Source organism: Myotis brandtii, unplaced genomic scaffold (assembly GCF_000412655.1).
Source record: "Myotis brandtii unplaced genomic scaffold, ASM41265v1 scaffold134, whole genome shotgun sequence".
NCBI classification, from domain to species: Eukaryota; Metazoa; Chordata; class Mammalia; order Chiroptera; family Vespertilionidae; genus Myotis; species Myotis brandtii.
Window position 1 is genome coordinate 2,098,927 of NW_005354756.1, and position 16,143 is coordinate 2,115,069.

At 42.9% G+C, this 16,143-nt stretch overlaps 1 protein-coding gene across 2 annotated transcripts; it reads right to left on the reverse strand.

Annotated features, from left to right (window-relative positions):
- Positions 1–3,231: 3,231 nt before the first annotated feature.
- LOC102238830 (caspase-14) lies at positions 3,232–15,333 on the reverse strand. Of its 2 annotated transcripts, XR_001360955.1 has the most exons (7): positions 14,960–15,333; positions 13,353–13,502; positions 8,727–8,952; positions 7,632–7,748; positions 5,552–5,661; positions 4,772–4,931; positions 4,269–4,351 (listed from the first exon to the last, which is right to left on the reverse strand). XR_001360955.1 is itself a non-coding variant. In XM_005860437.2 (6 exons), the coding sequence occupies exons 1-6, from the start codon at positions 15,095–15,097 to the stop codon at positions 4,250–4,252; spliced, it is 843 nt and encodes a 280-aa protein (XP_005860499.2). In that variant the 5' UTR covers positions 15,098–15,332; the 3' UTR covers positions 3,232–4,249. The 2 variants fall into 2 exon arrangements, 1 of the variants encoding a protein (XP_005860499.2); XM_005860437.2 differs by lacking the exon at positions 4,772–4,931 and having other exon boundaries at positions 3,232–4,351; positions 14,960–15,332.
- Positions 15,334–16,143: the final 810 nt, after the last annotated feature.

The window sequence follows — 16,143 nt, forward strand, 5'->3', positions numbered from 1 at the left end:
TCGGCGATGTGCCGTAATCGGGTCCCGGGCGCGAGCCGGAAGCCAGGCCGCCTGCCCCGACTCGAGCCTTTTGTCCTGACCTGGGAAGGCGAGCGGGTCTCTCCCCGAAGCTGCAGTGTCCCTACGTGGAAAGGAGTGTGCAACCCACAAGTCTGCGTGTTTGATGAACAAAAGCTGCAGAAACGATTGTCACTTTTCTGGAGGACATTTTAGAAGTACGTAATTCAGATTCTGAAAGTTCACTTATGGGAAAATTTCCTGAAAAAAATAAAAAGGACAAGACTGCACAGATGCATGAGAACTTTTTTTTGGGGGGGGGGAGGAGAAGGTATACAAAATTGTAATATCCATCAATCGATTCGTTACTAAAAATTTACTATGTCGATACAATACTATACAACCATTTAAAAAGATGACTAAAATTCTATGGTACAAAAGAGAATTAGAGGATGAGGGTGATTCTTAAAAAAACTGAAACGCATTAAAAGTTTTTTTAAATGGCCAAAGTATTAATAATTACGTATACAGTAGGTTTCAACCCTGACTGCACTTAGAATCACTTGCAAGCTTTTAAACATGCCCAACCCAAACCAAGAAAATCTGATTTGAAAAAATAGCTCCTAAAAAATAAAACGATAAAAAAAATAGTTCCTGAGATCATTTTAGTGTACAGCCAAGGTGAGAACTACAGATGTACAAGTACAGAAAGTGGGTGGGGTTTTCCCCTCATTTTTCAGTATTTTTTAAATTTTCTGAGGAACCTAAGTTGTTCGTAAATTGAAACAAAACCCCACTGCTTTTAAACAAAGCTGGCATAGAAAAGGAGTAAACGTAGAGGCTTGGCTTTCAGCATCCTTAGAAACTAAAGTATCTGGAGACGTTTTAGCTCTCACAAAAGGGAAGGCTTAGAGTAGCTTTATGGAAACAATGGCTTGGTGGTTAAGGACTCTTGGAGAGCCTTCCAGATACTCCCAAACCATCTCATCAGCTCCCTCCTCTGCACACCAGGGTCTGAAGAATACCTTCCACCGTTGTAACTACCAGGACATTGTACTGTGTTTCTTCACAGACACTAATATTTCCCCCACAAAATTAACTTTGCCCTTGGCCACTGATCTGCATGGTGAAAACTCTTGACGAGGAAGAGTCCTAAGATGAAAAATGCACTGTGGTGATAGGCAGTCCCCATGAGGAGCCCTAGACTAAGAGGCACTTGTCAAGTGGCTGTGGCTCCATTGTACAGGCTCCAGGTCCTCTGCACAAGCACTTCCATCATTTTTTTAAAATATATGTATTTTATTGATTTTTTAGAGAGAGGATGGGAGAGGGATAGAGAGTTAGAATCATCGATGAGAGAGAAACATCGGTCAGCTGCCTCCTGCACACTCCCTACTGGGGATGTGCCCGCAACCAAGGTACATGCCCTTGACTGGAATAGAACCTGGGACCCTTGAGTCTGCAGGCCGACACTCTATCCACTGAGCCAAACCGGTTAGGGCTCCATCATTATTTTATTCATGCCCACTTGTGATGAACAAAGATCTCAGAGCCTTCCTTTTCCAAACTTTCGTTTCTGGGCCTTGTATTTAAAAACTAAATGAATTTTTTCCTCCCAAATATAAAATTGTGCTAGGGACCGTAGTATTTTGGACTACGCTTTACATGGCATTGGGTGGCGAAGAGATTTGAAGCTGGGAGAATATGGGGCATCTAGTTGGCCCCAGGCATCAAGTTCATCTTGGGCATCTTCCCACCACCCTTTCTAACCAGACTTCCTTATTGCTCCTCTTCACCTGTCTGCCTGATACCTAGTTGTCCGATAGTCCTCTCCGTGCACTTTAGCTGTAATGGCCTGAGCAATGTCCCAAAATCCCTTTTCCCTCCTTTGTTCCAAAGCTCTCATGCCCTCAGTTACATGGTATGGTCCCTTCTGTCCACCACAAGCTTTCATCTGTATAACTTTTCTCCATCACTTCGCACTCTGCGTCTTAGGTTAAATTCATGCTTTGGAACCCCAGCTGTACCACCTTCTAACTGTGACTCTGAACAGGTCACTTAACCTCTCCCAGGAAATGAGAGCTGGTGATAATTCAGGTGCTGCCATCCTCCTGGAAGCGTCCCCCTGGAAATCCTACAGACGCAAGTGAATGCAGAGGCTCACCCGGTGTTATTTATGAACCAAGCAGACATTTTAATGTTTTATACAAAAATCAAAGTTACAAAATTAAGTCACATGTATGTAAGCTTAAGAAAGCACTCTAACCAAAAAGGACACAATTATCCCTGAAATGGAGATGGGCCTGGAAATCCCGGGTTGCTCCCGTCAACCTTCACAGCATCCTCACCAACCACCTGCCTTCTCCTGCAGGCCCAACAGTCGGATGCAAACGCCATCTCGAACCTCTGAGTTTAGGAACAGTCACCTCTGCAGGACGTTCACGAGCAAGTTCCCTGAGAAGTCAAAGTTCCCTGAGGTCCAGTGGGAGGAGTTCTGAGTCAGCTGGGCCACATCTCCTTTTCTACAGATGGGGAAACCGAGGTCCCAACACAGTCCACGTCACATAGGAAGTTAGAACATCATTACAATGAAAGCCCATGCTCAGTCCACAGCTGTTACTGTGAAGACACGTCTGCATTCAGATTTTCCTTTTAGTGGGTTGGGACCCAAGAGGCACCCTGGAGAATGTGTTCTGGAGGAAGCACGCAGACAGAACAGAGGGTGTTTCAGGCGGAAAGGAGAGTGAACTATGGCATAAAGTATCTGAGAGCGTTCAGTCAGCATTCATTAAATCACAAGTCCGATTTGGTGAGGGGGTGACTGAAGGAACAGCAGATCATCTGGAATAGCCAAGACCAGGACAAACAGAGCACTCAAGTAGTGTTGGTAGGGCCTGGCAGAGGACTTGGGATATTCTCCTAAGAAAATCTGGAGCATATTCTGTAGGCAGTGAGGAGTGTAAGGATTAACAATTGGGGGCATTTAGGGGAGACTTAGGGGAAACAGCTTAACTTCCAACTGATTAAAGTGGCCATGGAGCCTGGCTCAATGGTTGACCTATGAACCAGAAGGTCAGGTTCAATTCCAGGTCAGGGCACATGGCCCGGTTGCGGGCTCAAACCCCAGTGGGGGACGTGCAGGAGGCAGCCGATCAATGATTCTCTCTCATCATTGATGTTTCTATTTCTCTCTCCCTCTCCCTTCCTCTCTGAAATCAATATATATACATATTAAAAGTGGCCATGGGACACATAGGTGGGGATGACTAGCATGTGGCTAGATAGACATAGAGGTAATAAGGTGAGGTCTGAGGAATGGATAAAATAATGAAAAGACAGGGATCAGTCACTTGCTAAACATTTCTCACAGGGCTTCTCTCTGTCTTAAGGCACAGATGGAAGCTGGAATACAGTTATGAATAAGACCCATGGCCTCTGCCTCTTGGAGCTTATAACTGAACGGAGAGAGAGACTAAGAGCCACGACACAGTCACGTTAAGTACAGCAGTGTTCAATGCTACAGAAGGAAAGCGGAGGGTCTCTGAGTGCTGAAAAAGAGCTGACCTAGCGTGAGGGGCTGCGGAGAGCATCCCTCTGCAAGGATGCTTGAACTAAACTTAGGACAGAAGGGACTTGCCTATGGGGCGGAACAGAGTGTTCCAGGCAGAAACCAGCAGTTCAAAGGTACTGAGGCAGCGAGGAGGAAGCTGGAGAATGGGTGGGGGTGAAAACATGAAGGCATCGAAGACACAAAGGACAAGTAGAGATACCCAAGGTCAGACCTGAGGATGGCTTAGGAAGTCAAAAAGGAGATCATCAGCCTGGCTGCAGACAATATGGGGAAACGGGGGACCAGGGGAAGACCACAGTATAAAGGCAGTCCCTGAATACTAAGCCAAGAAGATGAGGCTTAACACCGGCACCAAACTGACAGTGGAGAGGATAGGGGTGATCAGCAAGAGAAGTACATTGATAAAACAGTACACACATGGGGGCTGGACTTCCATGTTTTCGTCACATTTCAGGAAGTAAGAAATTCAGTAAAAAAAAAAAAAGTCTAATTATTTACAAACTCCAAATACTCGGAGTTAAATCTTAGAAAAACAGCATATGTATACAAAACAAATTAGAGAAATACAACTAGTGACAAAAATAATACAAAATGATATTCATTTGTCCTATGCTATGAAGCCTCACAGTTCTTTACAAAGTCTATGATAAAGAAGTCCTTATTTCTTAAACCGCCCCGACGTCAAAAGTACACGAATCTAGTTAGAGTTGATTCCATGACGAGCGACACTTTTATTGGTTCCTCGCGTAGGAAAAATTCCGTGTGCACCACCTTGTTATTCACCTGGAAGAGAAGAGCACAAACTGTCCACGAGCCTGCAAAGCCCCGAGAAGGAAACCCCACGGGAGGAGGCGGCAGAATGCTGACCCCTCGGAGCACAACGCAAACATCACTATAGGGCAGTGATGGCGAACCTACGACACGCGTGTCAGAGGTGACACGCGAACTCATTTTTTTGGTTGATTTTTCTTTGTTAAATGGCATTTAAATATATAAAATAAATATCAAAAATATAAATCTTTGTTTTACTATGGTTGCAAATATAAAAAAATTTCTATATGTGACATGGCACCAAAGTTAGGGTTTTTCAAAATGCTGACACGCCGAGCTCAAAAAGTTCGCCATCAAACATTGAGGGAGATGTCCCAACAGGTGCTCGGTCCTGTGAGGCGGAAAGAGCATCGGGCTGAGGAGCCCACAGACCTGGGCTCACTCTCCAACTTGCCCCTGGGCCTCATCAGGCCCGGTAGGAAGCCTTTCTGAGCCTTGGCACTCATGGTGAGATGAAAGCGTGTGAGTGCGTTATGTCCAACGTATCCAACAGCTGTACAATTCCAGGGGTGGCTGTCAGCACATCTGTCACCTGCAAAGGCCACCTCATCCTCAGTTCTGGACTTTTTTCACCAATGTCTAGTCAGCAAGAGCTTACACAGGAACCATAGTTTGGAGAATGGCCAATTACAGTGATTTATCATCAGGTTTTGAATAGTCATTTTCTTCTCTTCTTTTTCCTTTCATTGACTTGAATTAATTTATTTTGTTAATCCTCACCCCAGGATATTTTTTCCATTGAATTTTTAAGAGAGAATGAAAAGGAGAGAGGGAGGAGGAGGAGGAGGAGAGAGAGAGAGAAACATTGATGTGAGACACATTGATTGGTTGCCTCCCGCCGGTGCCCTGACCTGGAACGGGGGTCAAACCTGCAACCCTTTGGTGTACATGCTGACACCAAAGAGCAGACCTAGCCTGAGGGGCTGCGGAAAGCACCCCTGTGCAAGTGAGCAACGCCAGCCAGGGTAAGTTTCTTCTTCATCTGGCATTTTTATGTGAAAAGAGAGTTAATTAGAAAAGGTTGCAAATGAGCACAGTAACAGCAACACTAACGTTGGTTACATGGCTAAGGTCAATCGTGTCATTATAACCTTCTCATCGAGTGCATCAGCTTTGGTGAATGAAGCACAAACACCCTTGGAATTTACTTACTTTGGTGAAAAAGTCAACGATGTGCCACTTATTTCCATGCTGTTGAAAGATTTCAGTCATTGCTTCGATCATCACAGAGCCAGTGCGGGGGTGTCGTAAAGCAACATGATCTACAAATTGAAACAGAGACATTTCGTCCATTTTCCTCCTCCACTGGCACTAACTGTTCTTGTGCCCATAGTTAAAGACTCGGAAGTGGCTTTGAACTGAGAGCACAGAAACACTCTTGCATCAGCAGAAGTGTGCCTGGGGCCATAACAGACATGGGCCATAACAGTGGGTCCATGTGACGAACAGCACAAAAACCTCTCAATAGGGCATTCTTTTAGTAAAGGATTTCAAATATACACAAAGGTGGGAAGCAAAGTTTCACAATCCCCCATATAATCATCCCTCAGATTCAATGGTTTTCATCATTTTGACATTTGTTTCATTTTATCTCTCTTCTATTTTTTAAAAAAATGTATTTTTATTGATTTTAGTGAGGATGGGAGAGGGAGAGAGATAGAATCATCAATGATGAGAGAATCATTGATGGGCTGTTTCCTGCAAACTACCTACTGGGGATTGAGCCCAAAACCCAGGCATGTGCCCTGACTGGGAATCGAACCCTGACCTCCTGGTTCATAGGTTGATGCCTAACCATTGAGCCACACTGGTTGGGCTGGAGCTCATTTCTTTTTAACACCGAGTAGTATTCAAAGTATGATATACCATGATTTGCTTATCCATTCACCTGTTGATGGTCATTTGGGTTATTTAGAGTTTTTGACTATTTCAAATAACTATTTGTACACTATGAACCTGTGTGTACAAATGACTATGAGGACCTATGCTTTCATCTCTCTTGAGTAAATAACCAAGAAGTGGAATCTTACATCTAACTTTAGTGGGGACATTTTCCATGTCTCACCATTCAGTATGTTTCATTTTATGTTACTGCCTTTACATTCTTAGCTTCTATATATATATATATATTTTTTTTTTACATACTACCTTAATCCTTTTTGAAGGTTAAGATAAAAACAGCTAAATAAATGTCCTTGACCATTTACTTCCATCTTCTCTACATTTCCCTGTCAAGTCCACCCTTCAGCACATAAGATTTTTAAAAACTTTTAACTTATTAGTAACAGTATTAGTAATAATAATGATGTTATTAGCAGAATACATTAGTAATATTAGCTAATTTTTCGGTATTTATTATGCCAATTACGATAAGCACAGCACCTGCATTACATAATTTAATTTACATAACATCCTAATGACATAAGTAAATTTTATCACTCATTTTACATGAAGAAACTCACCCTAGTCCTAGCTGGTTTGGCTCAGTGGATAGAGCGTCGACCTATGGACTGAAGGGTCCTGGATTCGATTCCAGTCAAGGGCACATGCCTTGGTTGCAGGCTCCATCCCCAGTTGGGGGGCATGCAGGAGGCAACTGATCAATGATTCTCTCTCATCATTGATGTTTCTATCTCTCTATCCCTTTCCCTTCCTCTCTGAAATCAATAAAAATATATTTTAAAAAATACTCACACTAGCCAGCTTGGCTCAGTGGATAGAGCATCAGCCCAGGGACTGAAGGGTTCTGGGTTCAATTCCGGTCAAGGGCATTCTGGGTTCGATTCCGGTCAAGGCCACGTACCTCGGTTGCAGGTTCCTCCCTGGCCCTGGCCCTGGCCCTGGTCGGGGCTCGTGCAGGAGGCAACCAATCGATGTGTTTCTCTCACACTGATATTTCTCTGTCTTTCCCTCTCTCTTCCACTCTCTCTATAATCAATGGAAAAATATCCTCAGGTGAGGATTAAAAAAAACAAACACAAGAAGCTGACATAAAAAATATTGCAGGGTCTAAAAGATAGCAGTGACAGAGTTAGCTTTTGGGCCAACATCGTTTTCACATGACAGCCAATGACCTTATTTACTTTGTGGTACTTTACTCAGAGGTTGATGTCTTCCTGGAAGAAATGAACGGTAAGATGCCAACCTACCATTTCTGAAAATAGGAACCATTTTTGAAGGGAGGTGGAGGAGGTAATGGGCATCTCACAATCTTCGAGCTTTGCTGTCTTACCTGCCTGGGTAGGATAGATGATGAAATAATCACTGAACGTGGGCAGCCTCTTCTTCTCCGATATATCATCCAAGTCCATGGGTTCATCATCTGTTTCAACACCACTATCTCTTCTCTCTGTTTTTTGAGGAATGAAGAGACAAACTACAATGCTACATCACTGACACCAGCGACCCTTAATAAACATCACCGTGGCCGGCCAGCGTGGCTCAGTCGTTGAGCATCGACCCATGCACCAAAAGGTAGCTGGTTTGATTCCTCGTCAGGGCACATGCCAGGGTTGCCGGCTCGATCCCCAGTAGGGAGCATGCAGGAGGCAGCCCATCCCAGTTGGGGCATGCAGGAGGCAGCCCACTGATGTTTCTCTCTCATCAATGTTTCTATTTCTCCCCCCCTTCTCCCTCCAAAAATCAATAAAAACATTTTTTTTTTTTCTTTTTTTAAAAAATATATTTTATTGATTTTTTACAGAGAGGAAGGGAGAGGGATAGAGTTAGAAACATCGATGAGAGAGAAACATCCATCAGCTGCCTCCTGCACGCTCCCGACTGGGGATGTGCCTGCAACCAAGGTACATGCCCTTGACCGGAATCGAACCCGGGACCCTTCAGTCCGCAGGCCGATGCTCTATCCACTGAGCCACACCGGTTAGGGCAATAAAAACATATTTTTAAAATTTTTTTAAATAAAATAAATGTCACCACGGCTTGTATCTTCATAAGAAGAGAGAAATAAGCTAAGTCGGATGTTAGTCCCACAAACCACCTGGAATCACCTGGAAGGTGGGACATCCCTTGGAAATTGGACACACCTCTCCCAGAACCTGAGGCTCCCAGACCCACCTCATGAAGTCAGTGACTTGGACTGTTCCTCGGCCCAAGTTAGCTATTCTATCCCAGGTAAGTTTTCCATCCATCCCTTCCTCCCAGCTCAGTCGCTAGTATAACTACACGACTGAAGTTACAACAGCTAAGGATCCTCTAATTTAAAATATATTATTTACTCATATATGTTTTTAAACCTATCCTTCTTTACTTTGTCATCAGTATGAGAAGTCCCTACAAACACGATGATTACAAAGACGTTTCCACTTACCTCCTCTGCAGGCCTGGATTATAAAGATCTTTGGTTTCTCCTTAAGTGCTGGACAATTTTTATTATTAAACATTTCAAAAATCTCTTCCAGGCTGACTCTTTCGTCATCTCTTATTTTAAGAGAGCCTTTTTCTCCATGGGACATAAGAGTGACAAGGCAGCAGCTAATTTCATCTTTAATTTCATTTAATCCATCACGAAATGATGTTAGTTTTTCAAGTAACTCCTGTGAAATAGAATAATATATTAAAACTAGAGGCCCAGTGCATGAACTTTGGGCACGGATAGGGTCCCTAGCAGCTGCCGGCTACTGGCTGGGGCCTTTCTTCATTCCGCGCCTCCCCAATGGTCAGCGCACGTCATAGCGAGCAATCGAACTCCCGGTCGGTCAAACTCCTGAGGGGACACTTTGCATATTAGGCTTTTATATATATAGATAAGAACTGAAGGTGGGAGGAATTCAGAAACACAAGGAAGTGATCCAACGAGATGATAAATATGAAAATACCTACGTCTCTAACAGAGTTAGTATGAGGTAAATATTCGTTTCTTGACTTGTCACTCCCTTTTGGTTGCTCTCAGAATTCATTTGATTTCTTCTTGTGCTACTGGTTCTAGTTTGACAAAATTAGGGCATTTCTGATTATCTACCACAAAATACAACAGAATTATAGCTCTTCAAAGGGCTGGTGTTTTTAGTTCTTATTATTAACTTATTTTAATATATAAAAAGTATTTTATAAAATTAGTAATCTTAATAAGGTAGAAATGGAAGGGAATGGAAGAGTCCAGCCATTAATATACACCTGCCAGAGTCTATCAGCAGATGTTATCAAAGTCCACCCACAGGGGGCAGCCATCTCTACTCCCATGCATGTCCTAATAAAGACCCTACCCATCTCAATGAAGTAAAGTAAAAATTAAATGAAGTAGGAGGCAGCTGATTGATGTTTCTCTCTCATCGATGTTTCTAACTCTCTATCCCTCTCCCTTCCTCTCTGTGAAAAATCAATAAAATATATTTAAAAAAAGAATCATTTAAATAAAAAATAAAAATAAATAAATAAATATATTTTTTAAAAAATTAAATGAAGTTCAAATATTGGAAACAAAGAGCCAAAACTCATTATATACAGATAACATGACTATCTAGAAATATAAAATAAATCAACTAAAAAACTGTTAGAATTAGAGATCATCAAGTTGACCAGATACAAGATGCACTTACAGAGTCTATATTCCCCCAATTACCCAGCAATAATCATTTAAGCCACATAATGGAAAAGGGGATCCCATCCATGGTCACCACAAAACTAAAATACCCAGAGAAAAGAAAAACCCGGCAAGGAATAAGCATTACTAAGTGAAGAAAACCAAAAATATATATATATTTGGTGAAGAGGCAGCATAAACAAACCATGACATGCTGATGCTTCTGGCTGAGATGACTCAATACTTTTAATTTGCTAATTCACTCCAAATGAATCTTAATTCATGTCATGCCAATCAAAATCCCAAAGAATTTCTGTAGAAGTTAACCAGATGATTCTCAAGGCCATAGAGAACAGGTCATTCTCAAGAATACTAAGAATGTTCAGAAGAAAAAAAGAGTGGGGGATAGGTCTTATCAGACCTCAAAATGTACTATAAAATCGTGGTGAAGAAAATAGTGATATACTGGTATAACTATAAACAACTATGTGAATGGAATATTTTAGAATCCAGAAACTAATTCAAGTGCTCTCTATAGGAATTTAGTTCATGACAAAGGTGTATGTGAGAGAAGAATGTATCATTCAATAAATATACAGAGGACTGACTATCCATTTGGTAATAAAATTAGACTGACCTCCTACACCACCACACTGTTACAAAACTAAAATTACAGGGAGAAGGTAAAACTTAATTTTTAAAAAGTCACAGAAAAATAATTTTAACTTTTTTAAATTGGGAAGGCAGTGGGTTTAATCAAGACACAAGAAAAAAGAGCCTACAAACAGAAAAAACTGACCAGTTTACTCACAAAATTTAGAAGACTTCACTATAACTTAAGACAACAAAAAGTCAAAATTTGTCAAAAGGCAAGTAACAGGGTAGGAGAAAAATATTTGCACTATATTTTGTAAATGAATAGTGTCCAGGAAAATAACTGTAGAATAAGAAAAAGAAAATCCAGCCCTAGCCAGTTTGGCTCAATGGAGAGAGCATCGACCTGTGGACAGAAGGATCCCAGGTTCAATTCCGGCCAAGGGCACATGCCTGGGTTGTGGGCTTTATCCCCAGTAGGGGGAGTGCAGGAGGCAGCTGATCAGTGATTCCCTCTCATCATTGATGTTTCTATCTCTCTATCCTTCTCCCTTCCTCTCTGAAAACAATAAAAATGTAAAAAAAAAAAGTCCAGTGGGGAAAAAGATACAGATATTTCACAGAAGGAAAAAAAAATGGCCGAAAGATGTTCAACCGAACTAATGACCTAGAAAATGAAACTTAAAACAATGAAATTCTTTTGCCAGTAAGATTACAAAATATTTATAAATGAATGTTGACAGGATATAAAGAAAGGGGCTACATCCAGATCTTTAAGAGAATAAACCAAAAGAACATTAGCAATATCTGCCATCCGAATGGAAGGGACTTGATGAAAAATCATGTAACTCGGAAGAGACTCTGGTACAATCCTTGGGATAAATGAAGGAGCCTGTTTTTAGCTTTGGAATAATAAAATCAAAACTGATATGAGCACTTAACTATAAGTCAGCTACTATTCTGAGAACTTTTACATATAGAAGCTTATTTCATCCTCACAAGCACCCTACAAGAGAATTTACTATCATCACCCCCATTGTTAAGATAAGAAAGTAGTCAATGAGCCCTAGCTGGTTTGGCTCAGTGGATAGAGTGTTGGCCGGTGGACTAAAGAGTCCTGGGGTTTGAGTCCGGTCAAGGGCACGGACCTCGGTTGCAGGCTTGATCCTGGGCCCCCACCAGGGCCTATTCTCGAGGCCCATTCAGAAGGAAACCAAGTGATGTGTCTCTCTCACATCGAAGTTTCTGTGTATCGTTTCGACTTTATGTGCTGCCTAAGCGATCACAGATGTTCCTCTGTCTCTCCCCCTCCCTTCTACTCTCTCTAAAAATCAATGGAAAAATATCCATTAGTAGTCAAATAATTTAAGGCAAGGTTTCTAAAGCAACTGTATTATCGACATTTGGGGCCAGAACATTCTTTGCTGCAGGTGGCTGTCTTGGGCATTGCAGGATGCTTAGCATTCCCTGGCTTCTACCCACTGGACACCACTTGCTGCTTTCCATATCCTTTGCGCATTTTTCTGTTGGGTTGTTGAGGTTTTTTCCTTTTTGATTTGTAGGCACTTTTTATTTATTAAGGAAATAGTCCCCTCTCCCCATTTTTGTTATCAGTTGTGACAACCAAAAATGTCTCCACACATTGCCAAATGTCCTCTGGGGGACAAAGTCACCTTCAGCTGAGAACCAGATATAACATAACACACCAGTAAGAGACAGGATTTCAACTCTGGCATCCGCACTGCATTCGCAGCCCCTCTGCTATGCTGCTCCCTGATGCTCACTAGCAGTGACTCTTGGTGTCTTGAAGAGCTTTCTTATGTCCTTGTCCCAGAATACGGGCAGCTCTAGGCCACTAGTGAGCCAGGGTCAGAGATCAACATGGAGTTCCCATCCGCCCCACTGCTCATCAATCTTATTTTTTCTGTGTCATCTACTTAAGTCACAATGCAGTTCTGCCCAGGGTCTTAGTGACCCATCTCTCACATGGTTCCAGGTAAGTCCCACAAGGACTTTTCTTGTTTTTGTTTTAGGTACATGCCCTTGACCTGAATCGAACCTAGGACCCTTCAGTCCCCAGGCCAACGCTCTATCCAGTGAGCAAAACCGGCCAGGGCCCCACAAGGACTTTTCAGAGCCCAGGGGCTCCAATGTTGCTGAAATCCCTGACCTGGCCTCCTGCTGACCTCTCAGAGCAATTTCCTTGGTCTTGCCTTCTCCCAGATGTCCTGGGCCTTGCCCACTCTGAACTCACAGCTCATCCTTGGGCCTCCTTGTCCATGTTGCCTAGGACATCTTCTTGAGTTCCCTTTCCCTCTTCAACTGCACAGCCCCAGCTAAGACTGAAACCCAAGAGGACCTGGTTGACTGGAAGGGGATTGGGGTGTCACACATCCGATTATAAAAGTACCAACAACAAAAAATAAATAATAAAAAATAAACAAAAAATAAAAAAAAATAAAAGTACCAACAATTTCATCAGGATATACAGGTCACTGCTCAGCAGGTCCTGGTTCTTGCCAAGGTACTAAACCCCCAATTTTTTTAAAATATATTTTTTATTGATTTTAGAGAGGAAGGGAGAGGGAGAGATAGAAACATCCATGAGAGAGAATCATTGATTGGCTGCCTCTTGCATGGCTCCACTGGGGATTGAGCCTGAAACCCAGGCATGTGCCCTGACTGGGAATTGAACTGTGACCTCCTGGTTCACAGGCCCATGCTCAAGCACTGAGCCACACTAGTCGGGCCCAACTATTTATCTAAAAAAAAGGAGGTTATAAAATCCCAGCTACAATTTTTCATTTTTGTTTTTGTTACCTTTTTGTCAGGGTCGATGCATGACGTATATTCAAACTGGCACTGGGTAAGCCATTGCTTCATTAAACCAACATCCTGGTCAGACCCTGGCCTGTTCTTCTTCACACACATGAGGAAAGCGTTCCGCCTGCCTCTCAGGTCGTAACAGTCCTGTTTTCCAGCAAAGCCAAGAAACAATATTTAGATCAACCCACACTCAGGAAGCCAAATACACCACGGATGGCTGACCCTGAACAATGCGGGTTGGAAATGCGCTGGCCAATGGAAAACTCCCTGTGTAAGTGGACCCCGCGCAGTTCCAACCTGTGTTGTTCATGAAACGGTATATGAAACGATGAGTTTCTTCTGGGATTAATGGTGAGATTTCCCAGTTCAGATCAGGGGCACAATAGTGATGGCCTCTCTTACCAGTTCTGGGGGGGGAGACATGACTTGATTTATAATTCGTTCAAATACCTTTCTCAGACCAGGACTAGTAGACCAATCTCAGAAAATTCCTATATACAACCATAGCTACCAGTTTCAGGAAGTAGGACAGACAGAGGAAAGTGGTAAATGACAACACAGGGTTGCAGTCATTAAAATCCAGAATGTGGGACGTTTTACAGGAGATTCTGGTTTCTTCAACAGATATGCAACTAGAAAAAGGTTAAAGAAGGAAGATGTTTTTTGTGTTTTGTTTTGTTTTTAAATCCTCACCCAAGGATATTTTTTCCATTGATTTTTAGAGATAGAGCGAAAGAGAGAGGGAAAGGCAGAAATATCTACGTGAGAGAAACACATCAATTGGTTGCCTCCTGCACTCTGCACGTGCCCCAACTAGGGCCCGAGTGGGGAGGAGCCTACAACCAATGTACTAAGTGCCCTTTACCAGAATCGAACCCGGGACCCTTTATCTGGGTTCAACGCTCTACCCACTTAGCTAAACCGGCCAGGGTAGGGAGAAGTCTTAAGAGACAAACCAGTCAAATGAAGTTGGGTAGACCGGAGTTCTGATTCCAACAAACCAACTGTCAAATAGGAACCAGTCAAGGATATCTGAATGCTGACAGCATCTTTGCCAAGCTTAAGGGATTTGTTTTAGGTAGAAGTAGGGAATTACGGTTCTGTTTTGGAGAAAAGCTTTCTCAGAAATACATACTAAAATAAAGTATATGCAGATGAAAGTGATAAGCTATCTGGATTTGCTTTAAAATAATGGAGAGGCGGGAACAGATAAAACAGGACTGGCCATTACGTTGCTAATTGCTGAAGCAGGGTAAGTATGCGGGCCTGAGGTTTGGAGGAGCCATTTTTCCAGTCTCTCTACTTTATCATACGTTTAAAATATCCATAGTAAAACTTAAACAACAATTTAAAATAAACCCAAGGCCGGCAAACAGTGTTTTATCTCCAGTGGTCACTCTCTTTGACTTGTAAAATAGAGATAGTAACAGTGGTTTGAACTGGCTTGCACTGTTACAACAGAAAGCAGTGAGATCTGACCACTGCAGATAAGTGAGTCATCTTTAACCCAATAGGAGCAGCACCTAAAATGTTCCAGGGGTGGCCAAATACTAGCTTTAATAACCAGTGTGCAGTGTGGGAGTGAGAGTGATGATATTTACCAAGTCACCGTCCACACAGTCATAGCTTCTCTTTAGAGCTTTCCTTGGGATCACTGGATAAATTTTCATGGAAAGAGAACAGAAAAAGAGCATTGTTATTATCATTTTTTTCTTTTGAATCAAGCTCCTCCCAAGCATTTCAATTGCCTCTTACGTTTTTGGGTCCAGCAGGCTTCGATCTCATTTTAGAACAGGGTTCCTTGGCTTAGGAATGCCCCCTTCCCCCAACTCATGAGGCTAGAACCCCAAAACAGAACTCCTGTAGACCCTAGTGAGGTTCAGGGTCAGAAAGACCCCAGCCAGAGGTTAAAAGGACAAGAACTAATTGATATTAGGCACGTGCACTCCTGAGGAAGAGACCAAGACGTCAATAAAGAGAAGATAAAGTCAAGGAAATGGTGATTAAACTGTGATACATAAACAACTAACGGAGGGACCATGTAAGCGCTGTGCAGGTGCAGCAAACGAAGGGGGAATCAAAGGTCAATGGGACCAGAATCCCGCCCACAGGCCTTGTTTGTTGGCAATTACAGTTCTCATCCGTTGCCAACCTGCAAAAATCAGCAACGGCTCCGTACCTCAAACTCAACCAGATCATCAGCAGGATGAGGGCACGGGCCAGGGACAGTACATTTTACGCATTGCCTTGTCTCTGTCTCTGTCTCTCTCCATTCACTCACTGAGGGCACGGGCCAGGGACAGTACATTTTAGTGTCCACCTCAAAGCCTCCCATATAGGCGTTGCCTTGTCTCTGTCTCTGTCTCTCTCCATTCACTCATATATTATACACACATACACTTACTAAACTGGGGGTGGAGGGATTAACCTTCCTCAACCTCTTTTCCTGCTGCGAGTCTTGATCCTATACCACATCTTCCCAGATTTATGGCCACGAGCTAACGGTGTGCAAGGAGGCGAAGACCTCCCTCCCCCAAACACCCACTGGAGATATGGCAGCGAGGATTCCAACACGGGGCTGCTCCTTGCTCACTTAAAAACCTCCCACATCACAATCCCTTGGAGGTGCAGTACTTGTTAAAAATGCATCTCGGGCCTGCTGAGTCCCTTTGATCTCTGAGCCCGCCTCAAAACGCACGAGAAGATCCTGATGGCTATTCTTCAACTGGACACAGGGATTCCTAGCCTGGAAATGGTGCCTATCCTGCCCACGCACCCCCGGATC